General features: G+C 49.2%; 8 protein-coding genes across 8 annotated transcripts; 4 read left to right on the top strand and 4 right to left on the bottom strand.

Annotated features, from left to right (window-relative positions):
* Positions 1 to 356: 356 nt before the first annotated feature.
* On the top strand, positions 357 to 5,441 carry F5Y00DRAFT_165740 (uncharacterized protein). The gene is made up of 3 exons (XM_048004780.1): positions 357 to 1,343; positions 1,394 to 1,910; positions 1,960 to 5,441. The coding sequence occupies exons 1-3, from the start codon at positions 585 to 587 to the stop codon at positions 5,220 to 5,222; spliced, it is 4,539 nt and encodes a 1,512-aa protein (XP_047861550.1). The 5' UTR covers positions 357 to 584; the 3' UTR covers positions 5,223 to 5,441.
* A 1-nt stretch (position 5,442) lies between these two features.
* On the bottom strand, positions 5,443 to 6,942 carry F5Y00DRAFT_165719 (uncharacterized protein). Its single transcript, XM_048004778.1, has 2 exons — positions 5,553 to 6,942; positions 5,443 to 5,495 (listed from the first exon to the last, which is right to left on the bottom strand). The coding sequence occupies exon 1, from the start codon at positions 6,801 to 6,803 to the stop codon at positions 5,721 to 5,723; it is 1,083 nt and encodes a 360-aa protein (XP_047861549.1). The 5' UTR covers positions 6,804 to 6,942; the 3' UTR covers positions 5,443 to 5,495; positions 5,553 to 5,720.
* Positions 6,929 to 8,650, bottom strand: F5Y00DRAFT_165735 (actin-related protein 2/3 complex, subunit 1). The gene is made up of 3 exons (XM_048004779.1): positions 8,048 to 8,650; positions 7,159 to 7,986; positions 6,929 to 7,094 (listed from the first exon to the last, which is right to left on the bottom strand). Exons 1-3 carry the CDS (start codon positions 8,268 to 8,270, stop codon positions 7,054 to 7,056), a joined length of 1,092 nt encoding a protein of 363 aa, XP_047861548.1. The 5' UTR covers positions 8,271 to 8,650; the 3' UTR covers positions 6,929 to 7,053.
* Positions 8,651 to 8,830: 180 nt separating this feature from the next.
* Positions 8,831 to 9,583, top strand: F5Y00DRAFT_265423 (RNA-binding domain-containing protein; the record flags this gene model as incomplete). The annotated part of the gene is made up of 3 exons (XM_048011785.1): positions 8,831 to 8,907; positions 8,971 to 9,187; positions 9,254 to 9,583. 3 exons carry the CDS (start codon positions 8,831 to 8,833, stop codon positions 9,581 to 9,583), a joined length of 624 nt encoding a protein of 207 aa, XP_047861547.1.
* A 60-nt stretch (positions 9,584 to 9,643) lies between these two features.
* F5Y00DRAFT_165778 (uncharacterized protein) lies at positions 9,644 to 10,958 on the bottom strand. Its single transcript, XM_048004781.1, has 3 exons — positions 10,269 to 10,958; positions 9,977 to 10,204; positions 9,644 to 9,878 (listed from the first exon to the last, which is right to left on the bottom strand). The coding sequence occupies exons 1-3, from the start codon at positions 10,608 to 10,610 to the stop codon at positions 9,705 to 9,707; spliced, it is 744 nt and encodes a 247-aa protein (XP_047861546.1). The 5' UTR covers positions 10,611 to 10,958; the 3' UTR covers positions 9,644 to 9,704.
* Positions 10,959 to 11,216: 258 nt separating this feature from the next.
* Positions 11,217 to 14,001, top strand: F5Y00DRAFT_245996 (glycoside hydrolase family 47 protein). Its single transcript, XM_048009068.1, has 3 exons — positions 11,217 to 12,153; positions 12,215 to 13,554; positions 13,615 to 14,001. The coding sequence occupies exons 1-3, from the start codon at positions 11,532 to 11,534 to the stop codon at positions 13,786 to 13,788; spliced, it is 2,136 nt and encodes a 711-aa protein (XP_047861545.1). The 5' UTR covers positions 11,217 to 11,531; the 3' UTR covers positions 13,789 to 14,001.
* Positions 14,002 to 14,273: 272 nt separating this feature from the next.
* On the top strand, positions 14,274 to 16,699 carry F5Y00DRAFT_165696 (amino acid permease). Its single transcript, XM_048004777.1, has 4 exons — positions 14,274 to 14,894; positions 14,966 to 15,173; positions 15,264 to 15,473; positions 15,549 to 16,699. The coding sequence occupies exons 1-4, from the start codon at positions 14,474 to 14,476 to the stop codon at positions 16,606 to 16,608; spliced, it is 1,899 nt and encodes a 632-aa protein (XP_047861544.1). The 5' UTR covers positions 14,274 to 14,473; the 3' UTR covers positions 16,609 to 16,699.
* Positions 16,700 to 17,665: 966 nt separating this feature from the next.
* Positions 17,666 to 19,389, bottom strand: F5Y00DRAFT_265419 (uncharacterized protein; the record flags this gene model as incomplete). Its single annotated transcript, XM_048011784.1, has 2 exons — positions 17,666 to 19,018; positions 19,081 to 19,389. The coding sequence occupies 2 exons, from the start codon at positions 19,387 to 19,389 to the stop codon at positions 17,666 to 17,668; spliced, it is 1,662 nt and encodes a 553-aa protein (XP_047861543.1).
* Between the last annotated feature and the right edge of the window lie 414 nt (positions 19,390 to 19,803).

Genomic DNA, 19,803 nt, shown 5'->3' with positions numbered 1-19,803 from the left:
TCTCGTGTGTCGTGTGTCACATCGTGATTCTTATAACTCAACTTCCACAACCTCTTACCGCCTATTTCAACATCTCCCAGCTTTGTCCAAGGAAAATTCCAGGGGATGATACGTTTCATAGCTTCCATACTCTCTCACCTCTATCTTGTCTCGAGCTTATTAGCATGGCAAGCTGCCTTTGACAACTCAACTTTTCTCAGCCTATTCTGAAATCTAGACTCCCAGTACTTTATCCTACCTCAGGATAATTCTGGCGGTCAACGCCTTAATAGTCTGCCCAAGTCGATTTCCATGTTGCATTAGTAGCCCATATTCTCATGTTTTTCCGCATTTCACCTACCTCTGAAGGAGCCACATTTTCAAACGAAAGTGTGACGAGCCTTGAGAGTGCGTATATTCAATGAACAATTGCTTCCCGATCTCAACCATTTCCGACAAGTGTTACTGGCTTCTACATAACCCGTTGTTCATCACGTCAATCTGAATTTCAGTACTAGCTGATACTAATCACATTAGGTGCGGATTGCTATTTGCCTCTGGCTGCAGCAAGTCGGTCAGTCCGCAAGTCCCCTTAGCGGAGAGCCATGGATCTCAGCAGGGGATCCGGAGATGTGTTCAAAAACTCGCTCGGTTCAGTTCCATCTCCAGCCGAGGATGATGAGATACCTTTAGACTCTAGCAGTGAAGAATCTGATGTTTCCATGTCTGATTCCGAATCAGAGGTCGTACATAATTCGTTAATTTCAACTGGTATCGAACATATTTCGACTCAAGCTCAACTACCAGTTCTCGCTACCCAGCGCAATCAGGATATCCCTAAGAAGCGAAAGTCTCAAGAGGCATATGATGCTCATCATGCACTCGTCTCGATCAAGAAAGTAAAGTTAGACAATGAGGGTTCTAATCAAGCCCCGTCCATTGTGACCTGTCCATTAGACAAATCTCTACTTCCTGCCGAAATATGGCATCGCATTTTTACTTTCACTCCTCCAAGAGCCCTAGGCAATTTGTTGTGCGTCAATAAGTTGTTCAGTGTATATCTCGATCCATCTTCCCCCTACCAGTGTAAATTCCCGCCCTCTCTTTCCCAATCCTCCTCTCGGCTACTTAAGCCTGATGCTATATGGCAACTTTCTAGGAGACGGTTTTGGCCGAGGATGCCAACTCCACTACAGCAGAAGACTGAGCTTTATATGTGGCGCCTTGCTTGTGGAAGAAGATGTCAGTTCTGTGGTGAAACCGATTTGGTGTCAGCAAATTCGTCCCATAACCAGAGACACCAACCAATTTGGCCGTTTGCGCTTCGAAGCTGCGAATCTTGTCTTGTAGAGAAGACGATGAAGGTATGTAAGTGCTCCTAAGCTATGAGGATATTATCTCACTATCTCACAAGGAGATTGATTTGTTACTTTCCTCGACGCCCTCCCTACTGATGTCGGCGTTACCATTTACTTTTATCACCAACGAGAACCGTGTAATATCACCAGACGCGCTTCAGAAGGGAGTATTCCAACCAGATATGCAAGTCACCAAGATATACCTCTCCGAACACGTAGAGAAGCTAAAACAGGAGTTTCTTTCCGCTAAATCAATGGGCGGTGCGACGGCTGAAGAGTGGCTAAAAGGCTTAGAGGCTCGAGGAAAAGAACTACTTAATGATTCTATGCGATGGGAGAAATGGGCCTCAACTGGCGGAGTAGCTCAGATGCAAACCCCAACGAGTTTGGATAATGCTTCGAGTATGGTCATTTCAAACAATAAGGGGCAAGTCCCAGCAGATTCTTCGTTAGCTCCCAAAACCCCTTCGAGTTCAAGTAATATAGCCGGACAACATGCAGCTGATTCGAGTCACGTTGCATCCGTTATAATAGCACCTCAACCCGCGCGTACACCCGAAGCTGCTTCTTCACGTAAGTTATCCCAGTCCGGTTTCCTCGGTTGTGGCTAACATAATAGAAGATGAACTCGGAGCCGGTATTCCTTCATTACCAATTAATGTCCAATCTAGCGGATCTCGTACCCGGACTCGGGAGGAGGCGTTAGAGCTTAAAGCTGCTCGGCGCACAGAAATTGAGCGACGGGCGATGGAACTCGATCCACCTTTGCCGTCAAATATATTAGAACATATTCCAGCCTTCCAAGCAGCTATCCAGATCATCACACCTCTTGATGACTACGCATGGGATTTACTCAAGCCACGCTTGCTTGCACAGAGAACTGCCGCGGAACAGCGTGAACGACGTGAACAAGGGGCTCCTCCTACTCAGTCCCGTCTCGTCTCAGCAATCCCTGAAGAACATGGACAGACTGAAGAAAACGCAATCGTAAATAAGCAGCTCGTCGATAAGGCTTGGGATGATGTCCAGGAGCCGCTACGCGCGCAGATTTCTGCATTTGCTGACGAGATCATCCGCGATAATTGGAACGATGGTCAAAAGGTTGATACGGATAACAGCCCACAATTCGCCGCCGAGGTCCTTCTACATGTCCGTAAAAAGTTCTACGCGGAAATTGAAAGGGAGTCAGCCGCGGCACGAGCTGCTGGCAGAGAGCCGCTTGAAGACCCGCCAGAAGGGCCATTTACGCAAAAGCTCACCCTTGAGAATATGAAGTGGCTATTTGACGTAAAGATAAAACCTCACACCGAGTCATATCGGAAGGACCTCTTCTTCTGTAACGGCTGCGAAATTAGCTTCAAGGCCTTTGGATTCGAAGGCGTTATTCAGCACTATGCTGCTAAGCATACACAGGCTCTTAGTCAAGGCAGCGTTGTGGTCCACTGGCGGGCTGAGTGGCCAGAGATCCCGCCCTTTAGGCCCGACCCTCACATCGTTAAACCTGCACCAGCCATATCGACCTACGGAACCTTGCAACCCCAAGGCAATGCCTATCCCCACCTTCGCAATGCTGGCCCTCATTCTACCAGCTCAAACCCGTCGCCCTTCCAGCCATCTCCGTACGCTGCTGTGCCTCCAAGCTATGGGCATCCAGCATATGGACCGACGATGCAACAGCCGGCTCCACACGGATATGGAAGCCCCTACATCCAAGGACCACATGAATACGGTTCTCCTTATCCTCACTATGGACCACCCTATGGATCATATGAAGCTCCTTACCATAGCTTACATCCATCTTTTTCTCCTGGGATGCAAACCGAGTCACCGACTTATCCTCCTGCTACAACTCCCTACCATGGCCATAGCTACACACCTCAGAATAACTCCCAGATAAGCTCTCAAAGTCCCCATGGGAATTTCTTTGCTGGTAAATATCGTGCTCAGCTTGATTATCTAGCTCGAAATTCACGTGAGCTCTGGACCTCCACAGCTGGTTTAAAAGAGCTCCCAGGAGATATTAGGGTTCATGTTGTCATCTGGCATGTAGTGCAAAAATTTCGGTCCAAGTTCTATGAGAGCCCCCCATTGTCCATGTTCATCGATGGGCTCTCAAATAACAAGGAGATGCGTCCAGTACGCAATGTCAACGGCTTAATGTGTAAAGCGTGCCACCTTAGTCTGAGTAATGAAGCACCGACCGAACAGGATCTGAAGGCATTTTCTCTGCCACAGCTGGTAAACCATTTTCAACAAAGGCACGTGGATCAACCACAAATGGCAGGCGTCCCTTTCCTTGACTGGACTGTCAACATGGTGCATATGCCAGATCTCTCTGCGCTATCTAATATTCAGTACTTGGCGAATATAGATGGCCAGAAATCTTCCTTGATATATAGTGCTTTTCCATCAGCGCAGTATCCTAACAGCTACCTACAAGGCGTATATGCTGTTGATACCCGAGTAGATGTCGGAACCGGAGCTTTCGCTGGTCGGCAGCCGACCAGTATCGACTCGGCATCATTCTACCCTGCAACTAGACATGACGAGACCAACTCTACCATACAACAAGATCCCACACAAGCCACTACATTAGGCCAGAAACTGGATTTTAATCAAGTGATGGTCGTAGACAGCCCTTCTCTAACGGCACACCAGAAGCTGCAGCATAGTGACTCGGGCCGGTCCTCCTCAGAAGCATGGCAGGGGAATAATGCGGCAAGGACAAAGAAGCAGAGGAGGTCTTCCACTAAAGATCGTCGAAACACTTCCAGTCAGGGTTCTAGGAACCGTAAGAGCGGTGCATTAGATACATCATCCAGGGTCAAATCACAAGAACCTAGCGAGGGAGACCTAATCACGGAAGAAGAACGTCGCCAAGAAGAGGAAATTCGAGCAATGTGGGCTGCAGACCGCAGGGAGGCTGCACTCGTTGCTTCTAAGAAGAAACCTCCGAACCAAATTGAAGAGCCTAGCACTCCCAATAGGAAATCGGAAACAGGAAGTCCAATAAGTCATTATGTTCCACCGCCTCAAAGTATTGGACCATCGATATATGCAGCACAAGCTGCGAGACCTCAGCAACTTACAATTACTCAGGAACGCGACGAAGATGATCTGATGGCTGGTCTAGAATCTCAACTCGATAAACAGCAAGTATTAAATGAACGTTTGGACTATCGGTCACGGCATGATAGCGATCTTCATCATAAGAGGCAACCACCCTACGGACAATATTTCGGTTCTGAGCGGCATACCTATTCTGACCAAAGACATTCTTATGATCGAGCTACCTTGGAACCCCCTGGATATGTTCGCCACGAATCAAGACCTGGCCTTAACCAGTATCAGGAAAATGATGTTGACCCTCGTGCTATCAACCCAGCCCACGGATCCACGCGGACTCCAGCGCCTCTAGATGACGCGTTATATGACCGACCTCTACGCCAGGAATATTATCATGTATACAATGATGACCATCGAGCACATCAGCCCGCCCCCGAATATGCTACAGCCTACGAAATTGTTAGGGTCCGAGATTCCCACGGCGAGTACGTAATCAAAAGACCTATTAGACTTGAGCGAGAACCTACCTACGCCACATCCCAGGATGGGCCTACTCCTTATAATGATGCTGCGGCGCAATACAGGTCTTACGGAGATGAAGACTCCGGCAACCGATTGAGATACGAGTCTGACTTGAGGACCGAGCCACCTCCGCGACAACATACATACGAGGCCGGCTTCAGGGCAGAAGGTAATATAACCAAGAGAACGTACGAAGCATTCTCAAGAGATGACGCCACTGGCTATGATGACTACGACCCGAGATATCCGTCAGGTCCACCGAACTCCAACATTGAGCGACAACCTCGATACCAGTGACCACAGTTTACAAAGGATGGTCAAGCATAGTCATGTTTAATGTTTAGTACTTATAAAATGGCACTCTTCCTATACAAGTCGCAAGACAAAGATTTCAAGACGGATAAATTTGAATTCAGAGCAAGGCCTGTTCAACTGGAAGACTCAAAAAATATAAATATTTCACGATGATCATATGAGTACCTATTTACTATTAAAACTACTCTGTCGTGATCTGTTGTAATTATTGTCCTTGATAGTGATACCGTCGGTCCTAAAGACTGTCTTGCTACAGTAAGATATGGCAATTGTCTTGTCACGACGTGAAATACCCATTACTGACTGGTTTATCTAGTGCTGATCTTTGTACAGCTATAAGATTTCGCGATTTCGCATCAATCACCTACGTGACGTTCCTACTCGCCGTTTTCGCTCGCCATTGCTTTACTTTACTTTACTTCCGCTTAGCGACGACGCTACAATCTCCATCATCGTCACCCTATCCCCTAGCTCTTATTATTAAATCCCATACTCCCCTAGTACCTCCCCTTCCAGCACCTCCATCGCCCGTACCGCATCCGGGACTCCCAACCAGCTACACAGATTCCTCCCCGCGTCAAGTACCTCCCACAACGCCTGCTCATTGGCTACCCGCCACTCGTCCTCGTTGCCGAGGGCCACGGTTTCTGCCCAGTGCATCAGTCGCCCCATGGATTCGATCGCGAGCCGCTCGACGTTGAGGACGTGCAGACGGTCTCGTTGCGATCCAGTCCAGAGCATGCTGCAGATGCTGCTTGTGTTGAGCAGGAGGGACTGAGTTGAGGGAGGGATGGCGTTTGAGCTGGAGCTGGAGTTGTGAGTACAGGTATTGCTATTATTATTGCTGCTGCTATTGGTGGTGTCACTACTATTGTTCGTGCCAGTGTCGTTACTGCTGTTCCCACTGCCACCACCATGACAAGCCACGGACCAACCCTGACTAGCAGCCCGAGCACGCCGATTCGCGAGATGCGTGTCGAGGTACGTCCTCGTCGCTTGCAAGCATATATCATGGACAGCGCGCGCCGTCGCACAGATGTCCACGATGGGCCCTGTGCTGCTGCTGGGTATGCTGACGGTGCGGCTGGATGTGGCTATGGAGAGAGTTCGGCCGTCTGTACGCGATGGGGCGGGTGCAGGAGGTGTAGATGGCCATGGGTGCTGGTTTGCCGCCTGGGGCAAGTGTGCATCTGGCTCGGGCTTGAAGATGCGTGGTGGCGACTCTATAGGATACGGTTGAGGAGAGCGTGGCCTCGGCCTTTCTATTTGCTCCGGTGGAGGATGGTTATTGTCGTATAGCGGTTGTCGATGACCATTTTCTCTCTTCAAATATTGGAGATCCGGGCGAGGGGTAAAACACGGACACTCCCCAGGTGACAACGGCGAGAATTGGGGATCAACGACTTCCCATTCGGTAGCGGTGACCGGTAGGGACTTAGTGCCGGTCGTTTTCGTATGTGGGCTTGCTTCCATGGTTGGATCTTCTCGGGTGGGTGAAGCAACGGGTGAACCTTGAGCCCTGCGATAAATAAAGTCACTTGGTGATGTCGTTAAATTTAACATGATCAATATGTGGAACTAGTAAACCAGAATGCATGGAACTCTACTGGTATTAATAGCACGGCGATAATAGCAACGGCTGGGAGAACCGTAGGCTTCTAGAGGCTTATACAACTAAGAGTCATCCTAAGGGACTTTCGAGTAACTACAAGAACAGAACTTGGGAGAAACACGAGGCGGTGGGGACAAAGGCGATAAATTGCGATAAATTTAAGACACATCGATCTGATGCGGGTGCTTATTATCTGTGAGTCTATGTGTGCCAGATGACAACTCTACCGTCAACACCGCTTGCTTTGTATCCCGTTAGCATATCCACAGAATAGCCTGAGGCTTCGATGGGAGGAGAAAGACTTACTGCTGAACTTGGTGACGGCCCCGCCATCGGACTCGTACACACGGACTGTCGAAATGGTGTTCTGGTGAACAGTCTTTAGTTGAGTGTCGTCTTTGGCCTTGCCTTTCAAGTCCATCTGCTTGAACATATTCAAGGCAGACTCTTCTCGCTCATCTCCCAAGCCAGGCCCTCCCTTAGATTCCAAAGTACCACTCAGCTGCCATCCAGATGCGTCACCCCTGAATCTAAATGCCTCGCAATCGTATCCGGCTGCGATAATTTCGCTTTCGCCGTTCCAGATTAGGCTCATGAAGGGCAGGAGCTGAGTGTTGACGCTAATGACAGCTCGCGGGGGTTGCTCAGGAGCGGTAGGGTAAACGACGGTAATGCTGCTGTCGTGGGCAGCGAAGGCGAGGGCGTCACCGCTCGGAGAGAAAGCGACGGAATGTATCCACCCGGCGGAGTTGTTCAAGAACTCGCCGCAGACGGTGTTGAAAGGTAAGCGTTCACCCCAGACACTAGGCTCGGGACGAGCATCGACGCCCTTGATGAAGCTCGAGAAGACTCTCGCGTGGGCATCGGTAGAACCGGCAGCGAGCAGCACCGAGTTAGGATGCCAGTTGACGCTAGTGATGGTGCTTCGAATAGGCTTCTTCAAGTGCTTGGAAACCCACCAGTCGTTCTCCTCTTCGAAGTAGCAAATAGCAATGACCCTGTCACCGGAGCCAACAGCGAACTTGGTCTCGGAGGGAGACCAGCGAACGAAGGTAGCCGCTCGAGCAATTCTAAGAAGTACCAGAGTTGGCTTGTACCCAGTAGGGGAGGGTTCCCAGACTAGGGCATTACGGTCTATCGAACATGTTAGAAACATAAGTTTAGAATGTAAATGAGGTAGATGAGGTAGATAGACCTTGGGAACACGTGACAATTCGGCCGCTGCCTGGAGCAATGTCGACACTGGTGATAGTTTTATCGTGACCTTTAAGCTCATCTTTTAACTTAAAGGCACCTCCTACTTTGCCGTATAGTTCGATAGTAGAGTCCTTAGCGACGGCCAACGTCTGGCGGTCGGCTGAGAAGGAATGGTCAGCAATAGGTCGATGGAAGAGATGGTGAACCTCCGGGGCGGCCATCTTAATAAAGATCTCCTTCCTTTCTTTTCCCTTCGAGGACCGAGGTGACTGTCTTTTTTTAGGTGTCCTTTTATAATTCTGTGTCTACCTGTGATAGGAGTATAGCTCTCTACTACCACGTCGAGATAGATGGGTAGGTAGTTTAGTGGTGTCTTTAAGATTTGGGAATAAGAAAGGAGGTGTAAGTTAGCAAGTTAGCAAGCAGCTAGAAATGCGAGGTGGCAGGGCAAGCAGCAGTGGGGTGCAGCTGGGGCTCCGCAGATGTGCGTCACCTCTGTCGAGCTCAAGCCACAGTATCCCGCTAAGTGTGGCAGGCACTAAATGTGCCTAACCTAAACGATCGGTATTATCGGTATTGTGAGGCTCCTTCAGCCGTTCTGCGTGGCTTGTCTTCTACAATAATTAAACACGACCATCGAGATCATTAATTAACCTTTTATGCTTTATTATAGAAGCCCCAAGGTTTCCCACGGCCAATACGAGGTGTAGAGAAGTTCGGAATTGGCGATTCAATACGTTGGACAATAATCAATTGAATCCGATATACTCGTATCCTTACAATGGCCACCACCGTCGCTACACGCGGTCAACCACCCAAGACTGGCGGCAAGACAGCTCCAATTCCACCAAATCAGACGTAGGTTCTCGAAATTACGCCATCAACTTATTGTGTGAGGCCTCTGTCTAACACTGTTTCCAGGCTCTACGTTACAAATCTGCCTTCGAATAAGATCAACAAGACAGACCTGAAGACGGCACTCTATATGCTATTCTCGACCTACGGCCCTGTGCTTGACATTGTAACTCTTAAAACCATAAAAATGCGTGGGCAATCTCACGTTGTCTTTCGCGATGTGCAGGCGGCGACTCAAGCATTAAGGTCCTTACAGGGTTTCAAATTCCTAGGACTGGAACTTGTATGTAAATTTTTATGTTTTTGAACTTATTTGCGTTGGGCCTAACTAACTAACGCGTGCCTATAGCGGATCGAGTATGCGAAGTCTAAATCAGATATCATCGCGAAGTTAGACGGCACATACAAGCTTCCGGGATCAACCGCCGCCAATGTCGAGATGACGGAAGCCCAGCAGAACATCTTCAATGCTCCGGCACCTGGCACTACTACCACCAGCGCACCTGCGGCAACCTCCACCCCTCATGGTCTTCCTACGAAGCCTCCTCAGAGCTCCGACCATGCGATGACGGATGCAGGCGGCCCTGATGCTCGCGGACAAAAACGAACTCGCGACGAAGAGGAGGAAGAAGATAGCGACGAAGATGTGGCGATGGAGGAGGACAGCGATGATGAATGAAGACTTGCTAGTACCAAGCTTGCTGAAAGAACGCATTTAGGATAAGACCTCCCTCTCAATTTCATGGGTTGTCAGGCCATAGGGTATGGCTCGTTCCCTTATTATATGGGTACCGGGAGCCTTAGCCAGCATTGACAGCGGCCATCTGTTGAGGGACCCAAAGTCCAACACACCCTCCCACTAAACCAAGCCATACCATGAGATAGTCTTGCTTTGCGCAGTCAAACCCAGCCATGGCGTCTCCGATGGCACATGGGTGAACGAAGAACGAAGGGAGTCCGGTAATAGGGTGGTGCTGTAGACGTCATGGTTAGTCCCAAGGTAGAGATAATAAAATACCCAATATGAGAAACAAATAATTGACTTATTAGGCAGAACAAAAATTTCACCTACATCGATTGAGATGGCCCCTATGGGGCCAACTGTTTGGAGAGAATCTTTGAACTGTTCAGGGACTAAGTGACGGAAGACAGTTTCGATATCGAGGGGTGACTCCCCAGCTGGTAGACCATGTAGAGCGAACCAGAGACAGGGTGAGCTATACGTCGGGTGGAAATGAATCTCATAAATGACGTGACCCTCTTGGAAGTGTGCCCGAGATGGTCGTTTAGAAACGACTTCCTGCAAACGTGTTAATCATCTATGCCGCGCTATTGAGGGGGGTTTTAGTTATAATATGGCTGACCTTATCCGAATCTTCCATCTTGACCATCATTTCGTCGCCATCCAGTTGCATATCTTGATCCTCGCCCAAAGACACGCCACCCATCTTAGCCGCGAGCTCATCGTCGGCAGCCGTTCTGTTGTCCAGAGGTCGTGTGACCTGTAGGAAAGTAGTAGGCCCTGAACCATGCTCAAAGGACAACTCTAACGCCGTGTGAACATGAAGGCGCCATTCTTTGCGCAAGGGGCCTAGTGTAGCGCGGCGATATCTCCTGTCCAGATAGTGGCATACTTCAGAAAACTCCGCCTTGGTAAGATACGGGTAGCGCTTGTAGCTCGAACGGTGACAATTAGAAGGGTCCATTGTGTGTCGTTCAAGCGGTTGTGGTTGCTACTATGGTGGTGGTAGTGGTGGTAGTAGTAGTAGTAGTCGAGAGTCAAAGACTTGAAGACGGGACCGAGATATCTAGGTATATATATTTTTAATTTTGAAATTCGAGTAGTTCTTGCCAGTTCTGAACAATGACGAGTCTTTAATATAGATTAATAGCGCCTTCCTAACAACTCAAGCATTAAGAAGTACCTAAGTCGATTAATTTATATAAACATATAAACCTTGAAGCTTCGAGACGAATATGAGTAAATGGAGACATTATTTTATAAGGCATGTACCTACCCAATATAATTCAGGCTTCTAGGTACCTAACCTACCTACCTCTAGACATACATGTAACCCAATGTGAGGCAGGTACTTCTCTATGGCGTGCATGCACTGATGTCGATGTAACATTAAGTGGTTTGAGAGGTTTAAGTGGTTCAAGCGATTGTGGAGGGGCTAGCTGCATATATGCCGAAACTCTCATTGGCTACTAGTCAGATAGGCGGCAGGACCAGGCGAACGGCAATTGTAAAACTAACTAACTGTCCTTAATAGGTACCTCCTTCCGACCATATATTTTGTAAGTCAGTAGCCGCAACTCACCTTTTCTTTTCCTAGAATCAAAGCTAACGGGGAATTTCTTCCTACGTGCCTATGCCTTCACCAGGCGGATTTCAAGAATTCGGCACGGAGAGAAGAACAATAATGATAGAATAGAAATGATCTTGTCATTGTTCTTATCCAATTAAATTTCTTGGGCTAGGCGTGCTTCCTACTCTACCGCCCCCATCTACCGCCCCCATACGATTACTACTAGTCTAGTGTATTAGTATATTAGTACGAGTCGCCCGTCCTCGACAAGCCGCCTACTAATGCGTCTTCTTTGTCGTCGATATACCTTGCCCGATGAATATCCGCGACCCCTTCGGTATCCATCGAAAGAACGCTCTATCCATCCTTAAGACCACCGTACCGCGTGCTGCCGTCAACTTCACCGAACGCGCCGTCGAGGCCAGTATTAATGCTCTCGAGAAGAGCAAGAAAGCCGTCGACGATATTGACATGTCATTTTCCGTCCCTAAAAATGTTCCCTCGTTTAGCAACCCGCAGAGGATAGTGGAGGATCACGTCTGGGGCAACACAGCAGTCGCAAGAGGTGGAAAGGGTTCAAATCCCAAGAATACTGGAATACTTGGGGGCGTGCAAGACAAGGTTGGAAGCCTCTTCGACGATCGAAACTCTCTCCCCATGTACAAGGACAAGCCGTATGCGTACCCGCCCTCCTACCGAGCCAGACCTCTCTGGCGGAGAAAGCGGATAATTGGCCTTGTGCTACTAGTGATCCTACTGCTATATTATTTCGGTGCATTCGGTCGTCATCATGATACTGCTGTCGCTTCAACTCCTATATGGGCTTGGCTTACTGCTAACTCTGGATCGGGGAGATCGGCCGACTGGTTGGGGCGGAGAGAACGCGTCGTCGAAGCTTTCACTCTAAGCTGGGACGCTTACGAGCGATATGCCTGGGGTAAGATATTTAAAGTCAATGGTTGCGACTTTATGCCTAGTTTTTGCTGACTCGCCTCAAGGCTATGATGAGTTTCACCCGATATCCAAGAAAGGTAACCAGATGGCCAAGGGAGGAATGGGGTGGATCATCGTGGATGCTCTAGACACCATGATTCTAATGAATCTCACTTCCCGTGTCACTCACGCGAGAGAGTGGATTGCAAATACCCTATCATATGACCAAGATCAAGATGTTAGCACCTTCGAGACGACAATTCGTATGCTAGGCGGTCTCCTCTCTGCTCACTATCTCTCCAATGAGTTCCCTGAGTTGGCGCCGTTATCAGACGATGACCCCGGAGCACCTGGAGAGGATCTATACCTTGAGAAGGCAAAGGATCTCGCTGACCGACTTATGTCTGCTTTCGATTCTCCGTCCGGCGTCCCCTATGCCAGCGTGAATATTGGGAAATACGAAGGTATACCAGCTCACGACGAGGGTGGCGCATCGTCTACTGCCGAGGCGACTACCTTGCAGCTCGAGTTCAAGTATCTCGCCAAATTGACCGGCGAGAAGTACTTTTGGGATAAAGCCGAGAAAGTAATGGAAGTTGTTGATAATAATGGGGTCGAAGATGGCCTAGTACCCATCTACATTTACGCTACAGACGGTACTTTCAGAGGCCATAACATCCGATTAGGAAGCCGAGGAGACTCTTATTATGAATATCTTATCAAACAATATTTGCAAACTAATAAGCAGGAACCCGTCTATCTAGAAATGTGGGACGAGACTCTACGGGGAGTCCGCAAGCACCTCGTCACTTACACAGAGCCGTCTGGGTTCACCATCATTGGAGAGCGGCCAGATGGGTTGAAAGGCGCCTTGTCTCCTAAGATGGATCACTTGGTCTGCTTCATGCCAGGAACGATTGCCCTTGCTGTCACGGGGGGGTTGACAGAAGCGGAAGCTAGGAAAAAGCCAACATGGACAAAACAGAACGAAGCCGACATGCAGCTCGCGAGGGAGTTGATGCAAACATGCTGGGGCATGTATAAGTGGATGGCCACCGGTCTTGCAGCCGAAATCACATACTTTAATATCGCCGACCCACCTGCGCCCGAGTCTGCTCCTCACCATCCACCAGCTGAGTTCGATCCGGACCCCGAAGCACAGTGGCGGAAAGATTACTCGGTTCACTCCATGGACACTCATAATCTCCAGCGGCCGGAAACGGTAGAAAGCCTGTTTTACATGTGGAGAATCACAGGTGATATCAAATACCGAGAATGGGGCTGGGAGATGTTTAAGTCGTTTATGAACCACACTGCCGTAGCGGATGGCGGAGGATTTTCCAGTCTTTCAAATGCAAACAAGGTGCCGCCGGTGATGCGAGACAATATGGAAAGTTTTTGGCTGGTATGTTCCTATACCCTTATACTATCGAATGCATTTTCTAATTTGTTCTTTACCTTGCAGGCCGAGACTTTGAAGTACTTCTATCTTCTATTCTCTCCCAACGATCTTCTTCCGTTGGATAAGATTGTCATTAATACCGAGGCACACCTTTTCCCTCGATTCGACATGGGCCAGCTATTCTCGACGGGATGGAAGCGGAAACCAAGAGACGCAGAAGGGAAGATTATTCAATGAGTTCAGAAATAATCAGCATATATGATCTCCACCTATTTCGGGGAGTATGATTGGCGTAATGTAGAGCTCGGGAGGGTTGTTTTTCTCGATGGCTGTCGCATAGTATATATGGCATTCTGAACATGTATAAACTTGAAACTCACAGTTACGTTTAGTCCTAATGTGATATCTGAGGCGATCCAATAACGACTTGATGTTTATAAGTAATTTAGCCCACCAACTGGAATTCGAACGCTAATATTACCTCCACTGCACCAAGTGGCTTGATGCCGTGGTACGCATACAGTGCAAGTATTAAATACCTACCTATGTAAGCACCTAAATTCGTAGGATCGATCTAGGCCAGATCTTGGATTTGACGTTCATCCCATGCACGTTATCTACAAATATCCACTATTTAAGTGTATCCAAGCAGGGATCTTAGATGTCATTATGTAACTCGTAGGAGCAAAAGGAAGGTGCATTTCCATTTTAGCTCGCGTGGCCGATAAGCTACCCTGAACCACCTTCCCAGCTTCCGTCAATAACCCCACGGCGACTTTTACATACGACACTTGTTTGTTCGCATCGTCGACAAGAGACCACCATCGCGAACTTGGCAATTGCGCGCAATTGCCCATCCCCATCCCCGAACCAACTTTTCGAATCGGCAACTTCCCCCGCGCGCGATGAACCACCACCCACCATGCCGTCGTCGAACCGGGACATCGAGATGAGCATCTTCCCGATCAAAGAGGACTCGCTGGCGCCCGGGAGCAGCTACACGATGCGCGAGCCGCTATACGAGGAGGAGGTGGCGTCGTCGTCGCGCACGCGGTTCTTGGATCGCATCGTCGACGGGTTCCGGAGAGACCCGAACCAGCGCGTTACGCCCGAGGACCCGCTCGATGCGATACATGCGGCGGAGGCGGCGCAGCTGCGGATGCCGATGCTGAGAGGAGGAGGGGCAGGAGGAGGAGGAGGAGGGGGGAGGGGGTCGTCGTCGGGGTCGTCGTTGGGGAATAGGTATGATGTTAGGGCGGCGAATTTGCAGACTGCGCAGTCGCATCTTGCGAGGAAGTTGAAGGGGAGGCATTTGCAGATGATTGCGATTGGAGGGTCTATTGGTGGGTGCTCGCTCCCTCCTATCGTATCTTGGCTACGCATGGAGATAAGCTGACCATGTTCAATGGCGCAGGGACCGGGTTATTCGTTGCTTCGGGCCGCGCGCTGGAGGTTGGGGGCCCGGCGTCGCTGTTGCTTGCGTATCTGTTCATCGGGTGCATGTTATACTGCACCGTGCAGGCTCTTGGCGAGCTGGCTGTCTCGTTCCCGGTTGCTGGGTCCTTCTCTGCGTATTCGACGCGCTTTTTGGACCCGTCGTGGGGGTTTGCTATGGGTTGGAAGTATGTCCTTTCTCCTTTCATTTTCATTCTTCTAGGTATAATATAACTAGTAGTCATATGAGGTGACTACGACTTACATGCCTCTTCTAGTTATGCCCTGCAATGGCTGGTCGCGCTACCGCTCGAGATCATCGCCGCGTCGATAACTATAACGTATTGGAATCCCGATCTAAATAAAGCTATTTTCGTGACGATATTCCTGATCGCGGTTGTTGCCATCAACCTGTTTGGTGTCAAGGGATATGGCGAAGCTGAATTTGTCTTCGCCCTTATCAAGGTTATTGCTGTTATTGGATTCATGTAAGACTGACTCTCTTCTACCACTGCTCTACCTAACAAGCCTATACGTTTATTGACGTTTTTCACCGGTACAAGCTTACTAGGGATCGTCTTGAATATCGGAGGCGTCCCAGGAGGCGGGTATATAGGGGTTTTATATTGGCGTGATCCGGGCGCATTCCACAATGGCTTCAAAGGCCTCTGCAGCGTCTTCGTCACGGCGGCATTTGCCTTCGCCGGGACAGAACTAGTCGGGCTCGCTGCAGCCGAAACGGCGAATCCGCGCAAGTCCTTGCCTACTGCTATCAAGCAGGTCTTCTGGCGGATTACTATATTCTATATCGTGGCCTTGTTCCTCATCGGATTGCTCGTCCCCTACAATGACCCACGTCTTCTCATCCCCGGATCGGCCGTCGCGGCCGCGTCGCCTTTCGTCATCGCCATCGAGAATGCAGGCATCGAGGTCCTGCCGTCGGTAATGAACGTCGTTATCCTGATCGCTGTCCTTTCCGTCGGGAATTCTTCCGTGTTTGGCTCTTCACGAACCCTGGCCGCGCTAGCAGACCAGAGACAAGCGCCGAGAATCTTGTCATATGTCGACCGTCGCGGACGGCCTTTGGTTTCCATCATAATATCATCTTCAATGGGCCTCCTGGCCTACCTTGCTGACCTCAACGAGCAAAGCGTCGTGCTCGACTGGCTCGTCGCCATATCAGGCCTCTCATCCATCTTCACCTGGGCCTCCATCTGCCTAGCACACATCCGATTCCGCCGCGCCTGGACCCTAAGAGGCCACAGCCTGCGCGAGCTAGCCTTCAAATCGCAATGCGGCGTGTTCGGGTCCTACCTAGGTCTTTTCTTCAACATCCTAGTCCTCATCGCCCAGTTCTGGGTCGGCGCTCGTCCCGTCGGCTGGGAGAATCTCTCGCCTAGCGAGCTCGCGCAGAACTTCTTCCTGCAGTACATGGCATTTCCGGTGGTGGTTGTGTTTTACGTCGCCCATAGGTACTGGGCGCACACCTCGTTTATTAAAGTCGCTGATATGGATATTGATACGGGGCGGAGAGATTTTAATCTCCCGATTTTGCTTGCGCAGGAGGCGGAGGAGAGGAGGGTGTGGCCCAAGTGGAAGAGGATGTATAAGTTTTTGTGTTGAGTATGGGGAGGGGTTTGTTATGATTCATGCTGCGCTGCTTTTTTTTTTTTTTTTGCTTTTTCTTTATTGGGTTGTTGGTCTATCGGTTTTATAGACCGCCACAAGGTTGGAATGTGGCGTTTTACTAACGGCGATCTAAGGAAGAGATCTAGGTCGTCGTCGTCGAAAGGGGATTTCAGGCCTATTGTATTGTATTGGGACAGGTGATACTACGGGACCAAGGCGTTTTGTTATGATCTGTTTGTGTATCGCGGTTTTTGATATTAAGACTCCGGTAGTATATATTCCCTTGACCAACGGAAGGTTTCGACGGAATATTAGAGATTATGCCTAGATCTATTACATAGATAGCATTGGTTAAATAGATGTACGAAAAAGGCACCTTGAAGTAGAGTATCATTAGTCCCATATTGTGTCTGAACCGTCGAGAAGCACAACTACTTGTGATTTACACAATAATGCTTGCGTTCTGGTAATAGTTGCTGTCGAGTTGTGTTCCTTAAGTCTAGGATCTAATGCCGCTTGCTGCCATATTAGACTACCTAGGTAACTACTGAGGTGATATGCATGGTCACGCCTCACATAGGGATATAAGGATAACATCCCTCTGATCTCATTTCGTATCGGGTCGAATTAATAAGAATCAAGGAAATTAATTATATGCAAGCCGACAGAATGTACACATAAAAGGCAATTGTATAGCCGTAGCTAGGAGAACAGCAGCAAACCAAGTTGCTCGAATAATTCCGGCCGTGGTATCGTCAACTCCGCCACTTGTTGTTATTGCTGCAATAGTGATCTAACGCGGTGCCGTAATATGGCTAGGTAGTTCACAAAAAAACCTATACTCAACCAAACCTCAAAGACCAATCACCTGTCCAGAGGATATCCTATAACTCTTGCCTCGTAGACACAAAAAGGACTTGCTCCTTTTTGGCATTCTTCTCGTAATTCATGAGCGACATTTAGGCGTTTTCATACGTAATAGTTGGTAATGTTCGCATTATTATCATTTGGTTTAGTTTCTCTTCCGATGTCGGGAATTATGCTAGATAACCTAGAAATCCCAATTGAAGGTTGTAGCGGTTGCAGCCTGGGCCTTTCTCCTGGGCGCTGGCGTAGCACTCTGGTCGTTATCATCATCGCCGAATAGCCAGTTGCGGTTGGAGCCTTTGCCGCCGCCCATTCCGTCACCACCGATATGGATCCCCCGCTCGCCGTCAGGTCCAGGACCTTTGGCCATGCTAATAGGTTTGTTTTCCTTTTCCTTTGGTACGGGGGATTTATCGTAGTTCGACCAGTTAGCATCCATCATCTTGACAGCTTTTTTGCGGTCTTCTCCCACCGCGGGCTTAGACTGTGGCTTTTGGGCTGGCGATTTGTCCGTCATGTCCCAGTGGGATTCGAAATCTCGACCGCGATCCTTTAAGTTCGTGATGGCTCCTAGGGGTTGAGGCCCACTGGCAGGAGGCGTCCCATTTCCGTCCTCGTTGTACAAATTGTTCTTGTACAAGCCAAGCCCATTGTTATGCGTTGCGCCGCGGGGACGTGCAGCACGAGGCGCACCACTAGGAACCCCGTCATCTATGAATTCGAAATGGGTCTCGGCGTCACGACGAGGTTTAGGAAGTGCGGGTTTGCGCTCTGGACTATCCAACACTTCATCATCCTCATTTCCCCAATGACGAACATTCTGCTGCTGCAAGACTTTAGACGGCTTCACTTTTTGCGGGGTAACGAAGTCATCAAAAGACCATTGACTGGTATGTTTGGTCTTTACAGGGGTTGCCTCGGTTGGTGGCGGAACCTGCTCAGGTTCGTTAGAGCCGTCGTCGAAGTCAAAGTGACTGAACTTCTTGGGATTGGGGCGGTAGAAACGATTAGGAGAGGCGACGTCTTCGATCGGGTCACTTTCTTCTAAGGTTTCTTCATCCGCAAACAGGCGGCTTGGCTGGAACTTCTTCTCACCGCCAGCTTTAGGGGCAATCGCTTTGCTTGGCGACTCTGATCGATCGCGATCAGGACCTTCGACCGGTTCGTCACCTAAGATCTCCACAATGTCGCGTTGTCGCGGCCGGGCTCCACCTCTAGGAGAGATAACGGCGGCAATGCTCTCGTCAGACTCCTCACGAGGAGCGAACAAGGCAAGCGAAGCGTGGGGATCGCGTAGGGCGTTGTTCGAATTGCCACGAGCACGGACGGCAAGGTCAATAGGGTCTTGACTGGAAGCGCCATTGCTCGAGGATTTAACACAAGTTTCGATCAACTTGATCTGTTCTTTGCTGTCACGAATTGGCCAATTGCGACCTGACTTGCCGATAACATCGAGCTGCTTGAGCAGGGAGCCTTGATCCCAGGACTGGCGGATCTGCAGAATCTTGCCGTTGTTATCAAACGTGACGATGTGCATCTAAATCACGTATTAGTTAAGTCTTGGGCGAATAATAGCTGGAACAATATAGCGTGACCTACAATGGGAATATAAACAGTACGATCAGCCAGGAAGTTATCGTCGAGACCAGGTAGATAGGGTCCACCACTGGTGATAAACTCAAGTACAGTGTCGACCTCGGCGGCAATAGCATTTTGACCTTCTATGACTGCAAGAAGTTCCATCTTCTTCTTCTTGAGCTGCTTGGTCGTAGTGCTGAGGTGCTTAAGTATTTCGGCTGAACCTCTGTAACTAGAGGTAGTGGTAATGTAGTGGAGGGAAGCATCGTCCGCTAGTTGGGACGAGTTCGGCGCAGCAAGGAACTGCTTGTAGACAGCCGCCAGCGCCATGGTAGTTTATGTTTGGCTTAGTCGACGCGTATAGGTACGTTTTGATATTTTGACTCGGGCGTTTTTGTGTGATGCGTGTTGATTGTAAAGTGATGTTGTCAAAGTGCTTAAAGCCACGGTCCACAGTCCACAGTCTATAGTAAAGTACTATAGGAGGATTATGGAGACGAGATGGGTGTGGGATGGAGAGGATGAAGATGTGTAGAAAAGGGGAAGAAAAGAAAAATAGTTGTGAAGGGGTAAGAATAGTAAGAATATGTCGCGCGTCACTAGGGCAGAAGGCAGGAGGCAGACGGTAAACGGTTAGACCAGGGATGAAATAAAGAAATGCAATTGCGGCAGGAACCTATGAAGCGTGTTTGTGCTTATTTAGGTACTTGCCTTCCCTACCGTACCGAAAAGTGTAAGAGATAA

This window comes from Daldinia vernicosa, assembly GCF_022497035.1.
Source record: "Daldinia vernicosa strain CBS 139.73 unplaced genomic scaffold F5Y00scaffold_54, whole genome shotgun sequence".
In the NCBI taxonomy this organism is placed as follows: Eukaryota; Fungi; Ascomycota; class Sordariomycetes; order Xylariales; family Hypoxylaceae; genus Daldinia; species Daldinia vernicosa.
The sequence above is the reverse complement of the archived record's forward strand: the minus strand, read 5'-3'. Positions and strand labels throughout refer to the sequence as shown.